The sequence below is a fragment of the Notamacropus eugenii genome, chromosome 6 (genome assembly GCF_028372415.1).
Source record: "Notamacropus eugenii isolate mMacEug1 chromosome 6, mMacEug1.pri_v2, whole genome shotgun sequence".
NCBI lineage: Eukaryota > Metazoa > Chordata > Mammalia > Diprotodontia > Macropodidae > Notamacropus > Notamacropus eugenii.
The window spans coordinates 105,502,653-105,522,230 of NC_092877.1; the positions used below are offsets into that span (position 1 = coordinate 105,502,653).

The 19,578-nt window shown below is 34.6% G+C and overlaps 1 protein-coding gene across 1 annotated transcript in view; it reads right to left on the bottom strand.

Moving 5' to 3' along the window:
* The window catches only part of CHIC2 (cysteine rich hydrophobic domain 2), a 41,800-nt gene that overhangs the window by 12,364 nt on the left and 9,858 nt on the right, over positions 1–19,578 (bottom strand). The window contains exons 2-3 of the mRNA XM_072620786.1: positions 12,175–12,229; positions 11,874–12,029 (exon numbers count right to left, since the gene is read on the bottom strand). Coding sequence (XP_072476887.1) covers positions 11,874–12,029; positions 12,175–12,229 — 211 coding nt within the window. The remainder of the gene's footprint in view (positions 1–11,873; positions 12,030–12,174; positions 12,230–19,578) is intronic.

Sequence of the window (19,578 nt, forward strand, 5' to 3'; positions counted from 1 at the left end):
ATCACTATTCCCATTTTGTAGATGTAATAATGGGATGCAGAGAATTAATTTATTTTCCCAGGACCACACACTTAATAACTATAAAAACTGAAAGCTGAACCCAGTCTTTTATCACCATGTCATGCTGCCTCTCAATGTGAAATAAAAAATTTTCTACTTTTAAAAAAACATTAATTACCATACTTCCCCTAAAGTTTAATGGGGAAAAAAAAGCATCTACTGAAATTTTATCAGACTTAGAAGTTTTGCCTTTAGGGTAGCAAGCTCCTTTCCCCCTCTCCTTTTTTGAATTCTCATCTGATTTTTCTGACTTTTTTCCCTCTTCTTCCTCTTAAAAAAACAAAACTATTTATTATGAGATGATTCTCTGGGAGGGGGAGAGGGAGCTGTCAGAAGGGGAGGTACTTGGAGTGGCAATAGCCAATGTAAAAGGGGGAAGCAGCAAGCAAAGAAGATATTTAGAGACCAGGAGGCTTGGGTTCCAATCCAACCTGATACTTGCCAGCTGTGTAACCTTGTAAAAGTCACATAACCCCCTTCAGCCTCATATTCACTCATCCCCACATCTGATCAGCTACATAATCTATCAGTTCCACCATAACATTTTTAGTGTCTATTTCCTTCTCTACTTATATGCTGGGCCCTTATCACCTAAGGTTTCTGACTGTAGTGTCCAATTCATCTTCCATACAGCTTCCAATCTGATATTCCTAAAATACAGGTCTGGTCATAACACTTTCCCCATTCCTAAAGAATCCAACATAAACTTCTCTGGCGTTTAAGATCCTTCACAATCAAGCTTCAGCCTTCCTTTCCAGACTGATTACATATTTCTCCCCTCTCACAAATTCTATACCTAAGGCAAACAGCCCTACTTGCTGCTCCTCATACCTGACGTTGTCTCCCACTTCTGAGCCTTTGTACAGGCTGTCCCCCACACCTGGAATGATGGTTCTTTTTATATTAACCTCTTGAAATCCCTAGAACTCAGTTCAAAGAACACTTCCTTCAAAAGGTCTTCCTCATTTTGTAATTCCCAGGCCTTCTTCCCCCTACCCTTCAGTGTTTTGTTTTGGCTTTTTGTCTGTAACCTATTTTTATCCATCTTTGAAAATGTCATATCCCTCCAGTAGAATATAAGTTCCTTCAGGGGAGAGACTATCTCCAGATTTTGTATCCCCAGAGCCTAGTATAATGAATGACGCAGGCCAGGTAATTTATAAGTACTCACTGATATTGAATCCTTTACTGGATCTTGTGAGGTTTAAATGAGATAAAGAGTGTAAAGCATTTTGTAGTCAATGCAAAGGGCTAAAAGACAACCTGTGGAAAGGAAGGAATGAAGAAATAAAGAAAGGAGGGAGGCAATCTCTAGGCAAACTGTGATGTGGACATCATGGAGTACTGTTATGCCACAAGAAATTATGAATGAGAAAATTATAGGAGCATGGGAGAGACTCACCTGGACAAAGTAAAATATTTCCCTCATCTTAAGACAGGTAAACCACAAAAGTTTAACGTTACATATGCTACCAGACGTCATTTTGCCCATCAATTTAATTTAACTTTTTCTTTGTTACCAGGTAGGGTTCAATTGCAGAGGGTAGGTGGGTAAAGAAGGTAATTTTGTGGGAAATGGCTATGCTGTTGTATCAAGAACCATACTGTATCCAAAAAATGGAAAAAGGAGAATATATAGCAACTGAACAAGAAACAATGAGGAATCCTAACTTTTGAAAAAAAGTAACAAGTGAGTTTTACTGAAGGGAAGTGAAATAATGCATTTATGGAAAAATAATTCAAACATATTTACAAAATCAGAGATTACTCTCTGAAGAATATTCTTATAAGATGTATAGCTTTGCCTAGAAACAAAAGAGATCTTATTGTTGCAAAAAAATTGGCACTTTCATACGTGGAATACTACCTTCGATTTTGGTCATATCCCAAAAAGGACATTCAAGAGCTAAAGATGGTCCACCCAGAAGAAAAAAAAAAAGGAACTGAATTGGTCAGGGGAATGCCATAAAAGAAATTAAATTAGAACTCAAAAAAAAAAAGATAAAAGGCTGAGAGAAGGGATATGATCAAATCCTACAGACTCATAAAGGGGGTAAGATAACCATGTATTTTATATACTATTCCAAAAAACTGAAATTAATGGCAATTTAAAGATAAAAGGAAAAACTATTTCAAGTAAATGGCAAACAAAAGACTCAAGAAATGATGCAGGCTAAAAATATAAATAAAAACAATAAGGGTTAGGGGTAATAGTAAAATTCCCATATGACAATGGCAACCTATAGAAGAGAACCAAAAAGCAAAGGTGGAGTGGAGTGAACAATGGCCTCTCAGTAAAGCTCAAGTAGATGCTCTATGATCTATGCACTTTAAAGGAGAATGTAAAGTACCCTAACTCAGAACCTTCTTGCTTTATTTTAAAATACTTCTGATATGCATATTTATCTTGTTTCTCAGCCCACAGATTATCAGAAATTAGATGTAAATTAGACAGAAGAGAGGGCGCTACAGGCTGGCATACTAAAGTAGCAACAAATGATAGCTGATACCAAGGAAAGAAATGTAAAATTATAAAACAAGAAACAAAAACACAAAGAGTATAGCAACACTCTTAGGACCATTCAGTCTAGTGATACATAGTTCTATATTCTTCAATCACCTCTGAAGGAGAAGTATATAATACCTGGCATTCATAATAATTACTTCGAGTCAATAAAAAATATTTACATTCTGCTCAGTATATGGCATTTAAAGAATATGTCAAATAAATATTTTTATAATGACTACCATCAAAAGTGTAAACTAAGCCAATATAATAAACTAATAAAACAAAGTTGCTATGTAAAATTTTTGTACCCAAATTGACCTTTTTGATCAGCAAAAATCTGACCTCTTTCTCACTTCTGCCCCCCTCCCCCATGGAGAACAAATGAAAAATAAAACTTGTTACAAACATGCATAGTCAAAGCAAAACAAATTTAGCACTGGCCATGACAAAAAAATAAAAAACAAAAACTCCCAACACCAAAACTGTGTGTATACATATGTAATATGCATGAACACATCTATGTATGTATTTACACATATTTACATGTGTTTCTCATTCTGCATTCAGAAGGTGAATAACATGTTTCGTCACAGGTCCATGGAATTGTGGCTGGTCCTTGAGCTATTCAAACTTTTTAAGCCTTTCAAAATTGTTTATATTTACAATATTGTTGTCACCGTATATAATCTATTCTGCTGGTTCTCCTTACTTCACTTGGTATCAGTTCATACAAGTCCTTCCAAATTTCTCTGAAACCATCCCTTTCATCATTTCTTATAGCACAACAGTACTCCATCATATTCCTATACCGTAATTTGTTCCCCCATTCACCAACTGACCTTGTTTCCAACTCTTTCCCACCTCAAAAGAGCTGTAGTTTTGTACATCCTTAGAGGCTGTTTTGCTAAAAACTAATCCTTTTCTTAATCTACCTCCTCTCAAATTCCCCCTTCTTCCTTCTTTCCTTTATTTGCCTGACACACATGTCTGTACCAGCTGTGTCATTTCTGTACCTGTGTGTATCCTTTCTTCCTTTGATCAACTGAGTGAAGCTTGAAGTGTCAGCTGCTTCCCAATCCCTTCCTCCTTGACTTTATACCTTGATTTTACACGCAAATTTTTAAAATATAATTTTCTCTAACCATTCTTCTTTTTCTCTTCCTCCTCCCAGTGTATTTATTCCTCTTCCCTTCCCTTTTCATTTTTCTCTTAAGATCATCAAGATGTAATAGAACCGCCACTCCCAGGAGTTCTAACTAGAATCCCTCTATGACTACCGATAGAGATAGCTTCAGAGGGGACAAATGGGTCATCTTCCCATGTACCTTTTCAATCCCTTAGCATTTATTCATTTGTCTTTCTCTTAACTCTGATTTGAGCTTCAAAGTTTCTGTACAGATCTGGTCTTTTCATCAGAAATGCTTGGAAATCCTCTTACTTTATTAAAGGTCTATTTTCCCCCTGTATGATTAAATTCTGGATTCCTGGGTAACTTATGGGTTATAGCTATATCCTTTGCGTTCTGAAATGTCATATTCTAAGCTCTCTGCTTCTTAATAGTGTGGTAGCTGCTAAATCATGTAATTATACAGACTAGCTCCTTAGTGTCTGAATTCTTCCTTTCTGAGTGCTTGTAGAATTCTCTTTTGCCCTGGAGGCTCTGATTTTAAGCAACAATATTTCTGGGAGTTTTCATTTTGGAGTATCTTTCAAGAGGTAACCAGTGGATATTTTCTATTTCCATTTTGTTCTCCGGTTCTAAGAGATCTAGGCAGCTTTTTTCATTTTTTAACACTTATACTTTTATTTTCAGTTCCAAATTCTCTCCCTTACTTGTCTCTCTCCTTCCACTGAGAAGGCAAACAATGTGATACCCATTATACATGCAAAGTCACATAAAACATATTTCCATATTAGTGGTGCTACAAAAATAAATAAAAACGAGAAAAATAAATATCTGCACTCAAGAATTCATCAATTCTTTCCTATACATGGATAGCATTTTTCATCATATTGCTGTTATTCAATCACTATGGTCACATCTACTCTTTTATGACCCCATTTGGGGTTTTCTTGGCAGAGATACTGGAAAGGTTAACCATATCCTTCTAAGTCTTTCACAGCTGATTATCATTACAATATTACTGTTACTGTGTACAATTCTATTTTTACTCTGCATCCATTCACATACATCTTGTCAGATTTTTCTGAAACGATCCCCTTGATCATTTCTTATGGCACAATAGTATTCCATCACAATCACATATACCACAACTTGTTCAGCAATCCACCAACTGATAAGCATCTCTGGGCACTCTTCTTTAAAGACTTCTTGAAATAAATGTCTAGCCTCCTTTTTTTTACTTTCAGTTATGGTTTTCAAGTAGCCCAATGATTCTTAAATTTTTTTCTCCTCCATCTGTTTTCCAGGTCAATATATTTTCCCATGAGATGCCTCACATTTATTTCCTTCCTTTTTGTGTAAATCTTTTGATTTGTTTTAATATTTCTTTATCTCATAGAGTTACTGGCTTCTATTTGGTCCATTCTAATTTTCAGAGGGTCTGATGCTTTGGCAAGTTTTTGTCCCCCTTGTGCAAGGATGTTAATCCCTTTTCCAATTTTTCCTCATTCCTTTTCCAATTCTTTCCTCTAGTGATCTCATTTCTACATACATATATACTTATGTGTGCATGTGTATTTTTTTTAAAGTCTTCTGTCATCTCGTCCAGGAATTTTAGGTGCACTTGTGCCCAAGCTATGTTTTTGAGGATTTGCTGTTAGATGTTTTGGAGTCATTCTCTTCTGGGTTTCTGTCTTCAATGTCCATGTCACAATTACTTTTTACGATGAAATTCTTTTTTTTGTTTGCTCATTCTTCCAGCTTACTTCTTAACTTTGAACTTGATCTTGGGGCCAAGATTTGCATGCTTATGGAGGAAATGTCTAGGCTGGTCTGACTGCTGCTTTCTTGACTGTTATGTCATTCCAGGATCTCAAGGACAAGTTGGGCTGGGGACCTGTAAGCTTTCAGTGCTCCCAATGTAGTCTAGAATCCTGGTAAAGACTCATCATTGGCTCCCAGATCTTAACAATTCAAATTCCTGACCTGGACTTAGGTCTGAGCAATAGTAGATTGTTTCTTGAACTCAGCTCCTATTAGGAGTTAGGAAGCTATACTCCCATTGGTCTGAGATTCCCACCCTGGTTACTCCTCCATAGAATTCAGATAGGATTAGAAGCTGTAATTCAGATGCTGCTCTGCCTCTGGGGTCTGAACCACACAGCTGCTGCTTGTTTCTGAACTTACTACTTGCTCAGTACACAGTCTAGGGCTCATGACTGCTCGTCACTCTGGACAGCTACACAGGTCCCTGGGTTTGTTATCTAGAATTGAATAGTGACAAAGCCACCAGTAGGCACTTATTCCTGTACCCTGCAGGAGGTCACAGTGCTCTGTTATGGGTCTGGGATATTGTCATGTTCTTGAACACAGTCCCTGTGACACATTTCTGACTGGATCCCAACTCTAGTCTCTGCAAACCATTCTGTCTCCCTATGACAACTTGGGTCAGACAAATGACTCATTGTGATTTTTCCTTTGTTTCCCAGATGAAGATTTGCTCTGGTGAATTGTATGTATGTATGTATGTATGTATGTATGTGTGTATGTATGTATGTGTGTGTGTGTGTGTGTGTGTGTGTGTGTGTGTGTAAGGGAAGAAAGCTCACTACTTCTTCCTATTATTCCACTATATTGGCTCTACCCTGCTTCATATAAATTAATAAATAACAGATTCAAAATAGAAAACTAGGTATGATTTGTGGATCCATTACTAACTTTTTGATCTCTATATAATGCACATTTTCATCACTTTTGTTTCCAAAGGCCTATGCTCCATAAGGCTATTTATGATCCCACTTAACTAGGTCACCAACTGACTTGTACTTACCTCAAGGACAAAGACTATGTATCATCTTATTCTTGACATGATAATTTGTTTAAATAAATGTTTGTTTACCATGATAATACTTATATCCACAACCAATCAGATATGACAAGGAGCAATTTAGCTAGTTAAGCCAGTGACTTCCATTCCCACAAGCATTCTCCGACTTTCCCACAGAGTCTAAGATTTCTACTACCAAGGCTAGGCAAATTTCAGATGTGAGGCTTTTGAGGATTTCAGAGGTAGTTTTGGTCTTTTTCCTCTAATTAAAGAAACAAAGGATACTAACTCACTATAAAGTCTAGAATCATATTTATTGTTCAGTGTATCTTTAATTTTTTAAAGTCACTTTTCAAAGCACCAGCAAACAAGTATTTCACATATGTGATGAATAAAATGGCTTCTGAAATAGTAAAGACATTATAAAAGAATCAAGAAATTTCAATGTTCTTAAGGGAAGTAAAACCTTTATTTTATGTATCAATCCAAGAGAGCAATGGCAAAAAATTAATACTATGCTGGAACACTTTCCACATCAAGTATTTATAAAAGTTTAAAAAAATAAAACTAAAAAGTGACCAACCTGGACAAAGAAATTAAAAATAATGCTTCACTGATCAAAGAAATAATAGGATTCAGAGATGAAAAATACCTGAGAGATTACTTAATCCAACTTTAGGGTTCTCTTTCCCTACCTTTTGTTTCTACCAAGACAAGAAATTATACCACAGTACTGCTTTCAAATTTACAAAGTAACACATCATAAATTATTCCTACAAAATCTGAAGCCTTAATGTAGGGAATTTTCATACATCCAGATCTAACCCAGGTTGTGTCACTAACAAGCCGTGTCACCTTGGGGGAGTCACAACCTCTCTGTGCCTTCGTTTCCTCATCTATCCAGCTCTAAAATTCCCTAAGTTCATATGATAAATAATAGCACCTATTGTACAAGTGTGATACTGTATTCTAACTTTCTCAAGCACTGTACATATGACAGAAGTAACCTAAATTATAAGATTTCTACTCTAGATCCAGGATATACTAGAGACAGAAGTATTCCTACAGTCTGAGAAAAGTTGGGGGAACTCAATAGAAAGGAGAATCTGGACTTGGAAAGGGGCTATGAAGTTCTTCAAAGTTCATAAATTTCTGAAAAAAAATAATCTTGTCTTCTCCTATGCCAAAAGCTTTTAAACTTTCCTATTTATATTATAAGACAATGGACAAATTAGAATCCCTTTTGCCAAGCTTCCTATTCTAAGAAAATTAAAATAAAAATCAACTCATTGGGGAGGACTTGAGTTCAAATTCAGCCTCAGATACTTGACACTACCTATGTGACCTTGAGTAAGTCACTTAACCTCGACTGCCTCACCTCCCCCCTCCAAAAAAAAAATCCACTCATATTTAAGCATCCATGACCTCATATACATGGATACTCCCCCTCTGATGGTTCATATTATGAACATGTGAAGACTTTAAGTTCCTTGAAAGAAGAGACTTATCTTTTGCCTTTCTTTGTATCCCCAGAACTTAGCATAATGGATGACACGTAAGAGACACTTACTAAATGCTAGATGACTGACATTATGCTTTGTCTCTTGTGATTCTTGTACATAGCCACTTATCTCCCAAAGAGAAAGCATGCAGCATGCTGGAGGCTTCCTCAGGGTTTCAGCTTCTCCTGGGTAATAATGAATCACTTAGTCTATCACTCATCTGTCATCTCTCTTGCACCATGTGAATAGCCAACCTACTTTTCCAATGTCATATTTCCTTTATAGATTTTATACCATTTCTCACAGTTATCACTGATACTATGCTACAGCCAATTTATACCCACTGTGTATCTCTCCATCTCCCTTTGAGTCACTGCAAGTTTTGATTCTTAAGAGACTGTGGTGTTCCAAGATTCACAACTATCTAGCATCATCAGAACAACACTGGGATTAAAAAGATGAATATTCATGGGCAGGGATAGCCTGAAATCATTGAAAGAGCTGTACAACTTTCCAAATATACTCTAGTTCAATCTCTTCCATTTTCAATTCAGGGACAAATTTACTATCCATCTGCTGATTGTCCAAGATCCACTTATTGATGGACTATTTCACTGCACTACCCATCCAAATCCACGTCACAGCAGAGGCAGAGGCAACAGGCATCTTTCATCTACTTGTATGGATGTCACTGAGGAAGTCATATGGTATTCTGAGGTTTTATGTCTGAAGCTCAGAATTATACAAAAACCAGGACTATTTGGAATAGCTCACGATCTCTAGTGATATACTGCCTTCCATGACAGCATCAAATACCTTAGTAGAGACTTCTAGAGTACTGTATTCAGTTTTTGGCGCTACATGTAAGTAAAAATGTTAATAACCTTAAGAGTGCCCCGAAAAAGGCAACAAGAATGGTGAAGAACCTTGATATCATGTTATATGAGTACTGGCTGGAAGAGTAAGAGTGTTTGGCCTAGAGCAGAAAAGAATTAGGAAGAGTATTATATCTGTTCAAAAGTTTTCAAATACTCTTCAAATATCTGAAGGGCTGTCATACAGATGAGGAAATATATTTGTTCTATTTGGCTTCCAAAGACAAAACTAGGAGTTATTGAGTATAAATTACAAAGAGGTAAATTTATGTTTGATATCAAGAAAACCTCATATCAATTAATGCCATTCAAAATGGAACAGGAAGGAAGAAGGCAGTGGGTTCCCCAAACTGAAGAGTTTCATGTAAAGATTAGATGACTATTTCTGGGGCATAACATAGATGAAGTATCCTTTTTACAGGCACCAGCTGCATTAAATGGCCTCTGAAGTTTCTTCTGTATTTGAAATTCTATCATTCTGCAATTCTGTATCTCCTATTTTGTGCTATGCTTGACACTGGTAATCTGAAGATCTTTAAGCAAAATGATCTCTGCAGTTATAATTATGTAAGATCTTTTAAATAAATTTATTGTAAAATCAATAACCATTAACAAAAATTAAATACATAAGGAATAAAATTTTATATAAATTTCTTAGCATTTAATAAGATATAACCAGATTAGCTAAACAAGAAAAAAAGTAGTTTTGTTTCATACCCCTTTTCAGATATGTCTCAAATACTGCTACCTTTGGCCTTCATTTTCTTCCTTTAGAAATAAGCAGTTGTCAATATTTATGTAGGTCTAATTCTGTTGAATTAACTTTGCATGATTTTGTATAAGTATTATGCTTACTCCAGCAGCACATACATTTAAAACAGGAACAATAAAGAGAAAATTAACATATTCTCTATGAAAAATGACACACTGTGTATGTCTTTCCATATTTCTTTTACATATATCACTTTTGTGGCATCATAGAATACCAAATTTATTCACCCGTTCACTAACTGATGGATCTGTATTCGCTTCTAATATTTTGCTAACATGGTTATAGCAGCTATTAAAATTTTTGTGGGGACAGATTGCCTTTTTCCTTTTAATGATATTTTTAGGATGAAGTTTAAGCAATGAAATCATTGGTACCCAAATGATATACTCGGTTTTGTGCTTCATGTATTATCATACTTCTGTACCAGCTTGTGGTTCCAACAATGTATTCAAATGTCTGTTTTCCTATCGCTCTGACAACACTGAATTTTATCATTTTTTAAAACCATTTTCCCCATTCTAGTGGGCCTAAGACAACATTTTGATTTGCATTTTTTGTTTGTTAGAAAATATAGAATTTTTTTCACATAGATATTAATAGTTTATAGTTAAATACTGTTCATGTCCTTTGACCACTTCCCCAAAAGGGAGCATCTGTGATTAGCCTTATGTCAGATCCCTATGTAATTAAAGTTCTGGATATCAGTCCTTGATCTGATATATTCACAGCAAATATTTTCTTCCAATTTGTCTCCTCTTATAACTTTAGCAATAATGCTTTTATTTTCGTATAATTAAATTTTATCTAAAATAATTTCTACTTCCTTGATGAATATGTTCCTCCTATCCAACTGAGAAAATAAACAAGTCTTTCTTCCTTTTTAAAATATAAGATTATTGATACAGTCATTTTAGTGCGCTGAACAGTGAAGTATACAGCTCAAGACATTTATTCTTCTTTGCCACATAGCTATCCAATTTTCTGAGAAGTGTTTAATGAATACTGATTATATTCTCTAGTGTTTCCAAGTGTAAGGTTAGAATCTTGAATGATCTCAATAAATTCATGAAAGATACCTTACTGAAGAGATCTCAGTGTTCCTTTGCTCTACTCAATTTTTCTTTTAAATCAACAAAACAATATACACAACACTATTTCAGTCAATCATATGACTGTGAAGACATGGTTTGTAGTAGAGAAATATCTTTAGAAGCCTTCACATTTTATTCTCATATTTTCATTAAGAACATCCTTGGTACATATGTGGATAATTTTCATGAAGATTTTGGATTTAAGTGGACTGTATTCTACAGATACACATGCTGCCTTGACTTTGGAGGCTTTCATCAGGTTCTCTGTAGAATCTATGTTCTTAATTCTCTGCAATAAATGCTGGCACATGTATTGGAATTATCTTCATGGTGTGCTAATTATGTTCATCATAAGTACTGAAAAATAAAATGATCAAGTATCCCAAGAAATTATATGTCAGATCTAGAGGTACATGATGAAACCAACTACACAAAATCTTTTATTTGTTTCTCTAAGAACTTTTGAGGCATTCTTCTAATATTATTTATCATGAGAATGTAGATACTAATATGGTTTAGTTTTTCTAGTAGTGTATCAAAATCATTAGTCAATGGACCAAGATCTTACATTTAGAATAGAAAGAGTTAAGCGTTTACAGAACATTTTAAAACTGTTTCTTAGCAACCTTTTCAGTCATTCCGCTAGCATCAATCACTGAGGAAGCAGAATCAGCTGCAATGAAGGCTATTATGTATTTTTTTTTGTGCCATGTATTGACATGGTCAAAGAATTCATCATCTAACACCTGATATACTAGTGATTATCTTTCTCTGTATTTCTGGTCAGAAAATAGGTACAAAAACAATTCATGATGAAATAAAATACATGGACCAAATAAGCTTTCATTCTATTTCACTGTAATAGAAGTCCATGTATACATATCTTACATGACTACCAAGAGCAACTTGTATGTATTTAGTCTGTGATAAAGAGCTAAATATGTATTTCCATTATGCAGTTTTAAACTACTAGGATTGTAATTATTTAACTTTGCTTTTATTCATTATTCCTAAAACCACTCTTCACTCAATGACTACCAGTTATTGAAGCATAAGAAACTGAACAAGACATGCTTTCCTGTTTGCAAATACATAAATATATAATCCAACTTACTCTTTTACTGAGACAAATAACTGGCCACATACTGCAACCTAACGTACAGCAGCAACAAAGGCAACCACAAAGTAGCCAACGGACATTAACTGGAAGGTTCTTCTTAAGACAACTGTTAACTCTGTTGATGCTGGCTTTAAATTCTTCAGGCGCTACCTAAAGAAATTTTTAAAAAATTACTAAATCATTAAAGTATAAAATATTTCGTACAATCATTAAAATTCAAATAACAAAAGTTTTTTTGGTAAGAAAACCTTTAGTTGAAAGGCTGAAAATATTATTAAATAATTCCAACACTTACTTTTCCAGTTAATGATGAAGGGAATTCTGATTCAAATTTGTTGCTCAGTCCAAATCTATGAAAATAAAAAAATAAGAATAAAGTCATTGCATGATACTATTGTGCCAAAAAGATAATAAATTGCTCTCCACTTAATACTGCTTTACATTTTGCAAAATGACATATATGTATGTAAAAAAAATTAATTTATCCTCACAATAATATTATGATGTAACCATTACAGATATTATTTTTCCCATTTAACAAATGAGGAAACTGGGGCTGAAAAAGGTTAAATGATTTGCCCATGGTCACAGAGCTAGTTAAAAAAACACACGCACACGCACACGCGCACACACACACAGATTAACAATGAAAGCTTAAATATGATACAGAAACATTTCATTAAATACTACTCAAAGTATAACAAGTCATTATGTCAGCAGTTGCAATAATAACTATTATAAAACAAAAACTGGCTATATCAAGAATTCTTAACCTTTTCATGTCATGGACCCCCTTGGGCAGTCTGGTGAAGCCTATGGACACCTTTTCAGAATGTTTTAAGTACATAAAATACACAGAATTACAAATGAAACCAATTTTATTGAAATGTAATTATCAAAATATTTTTAAAAAACAAATTCATAGACCCACTGAAGAAATATATTTATGGACCCATTTGGGGTCCACAGACCTAAGGTTAAGAATCCCTGGGCTAGATTGTTCATTGGATGGGAATACATTAAAGAATACTTCTTCATTCGCATATGCTTTACCTTAAAAAAATGACTTCAAACATTTTATATGATTGCTGAGCAACCTCTTCAAAAGAAAAAGTAAAAATAAAGGAGAACTAGGAAATTAGAAGACAGAAGGAGAGAGGTCAGGAAAATGAGTAAGGGAAAACACAAAGAGGTGGAGAAGAAATACCAAAAACTGCCTCAGAAGCCAAGAAGTAAAAGAGGTAGCTGGATACCTCTTCTGAAGTTTTATCAGAAACAGGATGTTTAGGTATTAAAATACTGACGGGATTTTATCATTCTGAAAATGAGGTTCCAAATACCAAGGGATAAATCATTTGGCTTCATCTATTCTTGAGTTCCTACCAGCCAAAGAGACTATGGCTTTACCAAAGGATCCTTTATCAACAAGGATATGTTATTATTTTCTGCTATTGAACTGCCATCATATAAGATGGTACAGAGGGAAAATTGAAGAAAGGAAATACATCTGTTATGAAATCAAATATTATATAATTATAATAAGGAAAAAGTTTGTCCCTGGAGAATAGTAAATGCATTTGCTCCTGTCTCTGGAGGGCTAAGGGTATAGAACATTACATATACTGTCAGACTCTGTTGATGTGTTTGTTGATTTTTTTTTTTAAATGCTTTGTTAGAAGGTTGGAGGGATATATTTGGAAATGAAAGTAATATAAAAACAAAAGAGGTCGATAAAATCCTTTATCATTTGACATCTGGGAACATCTCTTTAAATGTTTACTAAACATTACTAAAAAGTAAAACAAAACATCATCTCAATCAAAATTGGTAATTGAAATAATTTTCAAAGTATGGCAAATGTCCCAAAGAGATTAAATTTAACCTAATATCCATACTTAATACTTAATTTTGTGTTCCCTGAAGCTCTTTAGTAATGGGCTTCTGCATTCTAAGTGAACATATATTGACAACAGATAATAAAAACCATTATATGAGTCTGTTAGTGACTGGAAAAATCAAAATAAGAGGTGTTATGTAGCTTTAAAAAAAAGCAAATTATGCAAGCTTGCATCTTCCTTTTAAAACATTTAAAAGCAATTTTACAAATTCATGTAATAGACTTAAAAAAAATCTCCCAGGGAACATAGCATTTACCTGGCTAACTGCTTAAAAGCTTAACTTCAGTTACATAACAGATTTCTGAAATAGGTATGATGTCTCCCGCACAATGCACAAAGATGACATGCAGAGAAGAACCCTATAGTAAGCAACTTTGAGGAGAAAAAAATAATAAAACATTGTAAAAGACATTTAGAATTTATATAGCTCCAGTACTCTATAACGAACAGGGCACTGGCTTGAGAATCCCAAGACCTGGATTTGAATCCTAACTTGCCCATTAACTCATCTGTAACCTTGGGTAAACAATTCATCTCTAGCTTTACAAGTGCTCTGTAACAATTCCTTACTAATCAATTTTTCAACATGGTAGGTCACTATCAGTATCCAGTTTGACAGAAAACAAAATGGTCAGATACAGGGCCAGCTGGGATCAGCAGTGGAATAGAAAGGTACTTCCTTAGGGGGATTGATAAGCTCCTTGAAGGCAAGGTCTATGACTTACACTTCCTTATAATCTATATAATATCCATCATAGTGCCTGGGATAAAATAGCACTTAAATCAGTCTTTACTTTTAAATTTCAAAAATAAAATCCCCTCATAACAAAGTAGTCTAGGGCCTGAAATTCTCATTCTATTCCCAGAATGCCATAATTGAAATATGCCTTAGACTACCCCTCTAGGAAGACAATACAGAATAATCACATTAAATTAGCTGACACCTTGGAAGTTCAAAGATGTCCTAAGAATATTAGCTATATGACAAATTACAACTGAGGGGGATCACAAAAGTACAAGGAAGAGCAGGGGTGGGGAAATCTGGCAATGAGGTTCTGGCAGGAGGAGAAGGGAAAGCACTAACATAAGGCAGGAATGTTGAAAGTAAGCTTTACTTACTTCACTATTTTGCCTATCGCTGACCCTGGTCATAGAAAATCTGTGACAGTGGTGAAAGAAAAAGTCAATAATGGAGATGTATGTATTATAGGCCATGTATCAAATCTGGGTGTTCCCTCCAAAGGCAAAGTCCTGAACAAGAAGAAAGCAAACTAAATTGAGAAGGATTCATTGAACAAAATAATTAACATTTAATTAGTCATAACAAGAATACGCTTTCACTTTATATAATAGTTTTTTCCTAAAAAATATATTTACAATGAATTTTCACAAGTTTAATTAATATTAAAGGTTTATATTAACAGTTTCAATATATAGAGAGGTTATTCCTACCAAGCGTGAGGGTGGGATATACAGTATGGCTCAGTATACTAACAAAATACTAATAAAATTAATTGCTGCTCATTTCCAGCAGCAAATAATATTCTTTCCTAGGTCTGCTTACAAATAAAAACAAAGCTTCCAGTCCAAGTTTTCACCTTTTCCTGGGTTTAAAGTTAAGAATGACTTTAGTCAATCTGAGAACTTAATTACAGACTATAACAGTAGTAGAAGTACAAATACATGTATGGTGTATATACATGGTACATGTATAAACATACATAAAGAGAGTGTGAATACTGGACTAGAATCAGGAAATCATACACTGGCTCTAACACTTAGTGGCCAGTGATCTCAGACAAGTCATTTAATCTCACTAGGTCTCAACATTCCCATCTAAAAGCTGAGAGAACTACCTTAATTTTTAATCTATGTATATACATACATTCACTTGTCATGAAAAGCATCTATCCCATCTAACAAAGTAATTAGACTGTAATCATCATATAACCTAGGAGGATTCAAAACAGAGTTTCTATAAGTATTGCTGTGGATTTGTCTAGAGATAGCAAATTACTAATAAGACCAAGGTCACAGGCTTGAACCCCACACAGACCTGTCAAACAAGAAACATTTATCAAGCATCTGTTATGTCACAGGCACTAGGCACACACACACAGAAAAACCAAACAGTCCCTGTCCAAAGGAGCTCACATTCTTTCAAAGGAGATAATATATTCTCATGTAAATGCAAAATAATTGGGGGATGGTAGGGAGGGGCAGAGATGGGGGTGGGACTAAAGGAGGGGTGGATCCAGTAAGGAAGTATGTGGTAACCTTGAGTTTTGAAGAGAACTACAGACAATAAAAAGCAGAGAGAAGAAAGAAGTGCATCCCAGGCATGGAGTACAGCCTCTATAACAATACAGAGAACTAAGATGGAATGTCATTGAGGAGTAAGACTGGACCACAGAGTCCATGAAGGGGAATAATAAGCCTACAAAGGAAAGATGGAAATACTGTAAAAGGGCTTTAAATGCCAAACAGGGGAGCTTGTATTTTACGCTAGAGACAGTCAACAGAGAGCTACTGGAGCTTTTCAAGCAGGGATGCATCATGGTCATGTATGTCCTTTAGGAATATCACTTTGGAATGTATGTTCTATCCAGAGCAAGGTTTCATCCTTTATTTAACCCTGACCTGTTTTGAAAAATATACCAGGCAAGAATAAGTACATATAGCTTGGAGTAGGTGTTCATACTACTGAAAAAGAAGTCAAAGCACTTCAAATTGCTGGTGGTCATCGGTGACATTTTTATATAGAAAGAAAAATATTTAATTTCTTATTCTACAAGGATGAGGATTTAGAAATTACTTTGTGCCCACAGATATTATGAAAACATTCTAAAGGAAAGCAGAAAGCTGGGAAACAATCTTCACAGCAAGTATCTCTAATAAAGGCCTTATCTCTCAAATATATTCAGAAGTGAGTCAAACTTAAAAGAATACAAGTCATTCCCTAACAGACAAATGATCAAAGGATAAGAACAGGCAGTTTTCAGATGAAGAAATCAAAGCTACCTGTAGGCATATGAAGAGGTGCTCTAAATAACTTTTAATTAGGGAAATGCAAATTAAAACAACTCTGAGATAACACCTCACATTTATTAGATTGGCTAATATGACAAAAAAAGGAAAATGATCAATATTAGAGAAAATGTGAGAAAATTGGGATACTGAAGCACTGTTGGTGGAGTTATGAAATGATCCAGCCACTCTGGATAGCAATTTGGAACTATCCCCAAAGTGCAATATACCCTGTTATCCAGCAATACCACTACTAGGTCTATATCCCAAAGAGATCCTAATAAAGGGAAAAGGACCTATATGTGCAAAAAATATTTATAGCAGCCCTTTTCACTGAAAACTGAGGGGATGCCCATCAACTTGGGAATGGCTGAAGAAGTTGTGGTATATGAATGTAATAGAATACCACTGTGCAATAAGAAATGACAAACAGGAAGATTTCAGAAGAACCTGGAAAAACTTGTACAAACTGTTATAAAGTGAAATGAGCAGAACTAGAAAAACACCATACACAGTATCAGTGTGTTATGTGATGTGTTATGTGATGATCAACTATGAATGACTCCGCTCTTCTCAGCAACACAATGATTCAAGACAAGTACAAAGGACGCATGAATGTATATGTATAGCCTATATCAGATTGCAAGCTCTGTTGGGGGTGAGGATGGAAGTGAAGAAAAGAAAATTTAGAACCCAAAATCTTATGGAAGTGAATGTTAAAAAGTAAAATTAAGTAATTAATTAATTAGAGGAAAATTTGAAAAACTAAAAAACCAAAGGACTCATGAAGGAAAATGCTATTCACATTCAGATTATAAAATGAAGGACTCTGAGGCAGATCAAAGCATATTTTTTTACTTTATTCTTTCTCATGGTTTTTTCTTTTTGATCTGTTTCTTCTTCACAACTATGACGAATATGGAAATGTTTTTAATATGATAGCATATATATAAACTATCAAACTGCCTACCATTTTCAGAAGAAGAGAGAGGAGGGAAGGAGAAAAACTTGGAACTCAAAATCTTGTAAAACTGAATGCTAAAAATTTTCTTGACATGAAACTAGGGAAAAAATAAAATACTATTAAACTTAAAAATATATATTCTAAAGTATGCTAAAATTATTTAGTAAAAATCTAGCTATACTACTGAAATATGATTAAAAGTGACTTTAATTCTTTTGGGAGGGGGAGGCTCCAGACAAATCTTAAGGAGTTGCCCGAGGCACTGGGAGGTTATGTGACTTGCCCAAGTTAACACTGCTAGTATGTATCAGAGGCAAAACTTGAACCCAGGTTTTCCTGACTCCAAAGCTGACCCTGTATCTCCTGAACCACACTGCCTCTCTAGGATGCTGTACTAGGCAAAAAGTTAAAGTGATCTTTTACTAAGCTCCTTGGGTGGCAAATCTTTTTTAAAAATTCATATTCAAAATTTAACACTGAATATAAATACAAAATACTGAATTTGATTAGTGACTCTTTAAAATAATCTCACAAAATACATATAACATTGTCAAAGTCGCTCTAAGTGCCCAATGGAATTCTTTGTTTCTTTTTTCTCATTTACTTTTCCATCACTTTCTTACAGTTCTGTTTTTGCTTTACTACATTTCATGTCTTTCCAGATTTCTATTCTTCATACTTTTCAGTCTTAATTGAATTAAGGTATTCTGTTACATTAATATACCACAATTCATTTAATCATTTCCATTTTGTTGAACAATTAGGCTGTTTGAAGTTTTCTGTAATTATATACAATAATGTTATAAAAATTTTTTCAAATGGATAGTTCTTTTTTTAAAAATATTTTTAAGGTATATGCCCAACAAAAAAATTACTGGGCTAATGGATATGTTTTTCTAGCTCTGACTCTGGACTGCCCATTGCTCTCCAAAAAGGCTTTACAGAGAGGTCTGCAATTCTACCAGTCATGAACAAATACACCTGTTTCTCTACAATCCTAACAATATAGAATTTCCTTGATTTTTAATTGTTATTGCCAATTTGATGAGTATGAGATAGTACCTAAAAGTTGTTTAAATGTGCATCTCTTGATTATTTTTTCACATTATTATTAACAATGTATTTCTTCCTCTGAAAATTACCTTATATAATTTGACCTTTAATCATTTGTGAACTGCAAGTTGCTGCTGTGACTTAAAATTTCTAATATATTTCATGTGACATTTTGATCTGTCACATTTGCCACCAATTTTTTCCCCAAACTATTTAGAATCTTATTTTTATATTCCCATCAACTAGCACAATGCCTTGCACATAGAAAATGTTTAATCAGTTTTTCAAATAGATGCTTTTGACAGGTTTAGAAAACAGACTATTACAATTTATAAACTACTTAAAAAAGAAATCTCTCTCCATACCCTCAGAAGCTCGCATGGGTTTAACTAAAATCTCTATGAAGATGATTCCCAGATCTATAGATCCAGCTCTCCAATCTCTACCCCAAGTTTAAGTCCTGAATCACCAATTAATTGCCTTTGATTGACACTGGCCTCTTTGCTGCACTGAATAAGACACTCCCATCTTTCAGCTCCAGGAATTTTCTCTGCTTATTCCCCTAAGCCTGCAACACTCTCCCTCCTTATTTCTACCTTACCACCCTGCCTTCCTTTAAAGTCCCAACTAAAATTCCATCTTCTACAGAAAATTTTTTCCAAATTCCTTTTAATTCTAGTGTGTTCCCTCTGTTAATCAAGTCCCATTTATCCTGTTTATAGCTTGTGCATATTTGTTGTCTCCCCCATTATGAGCT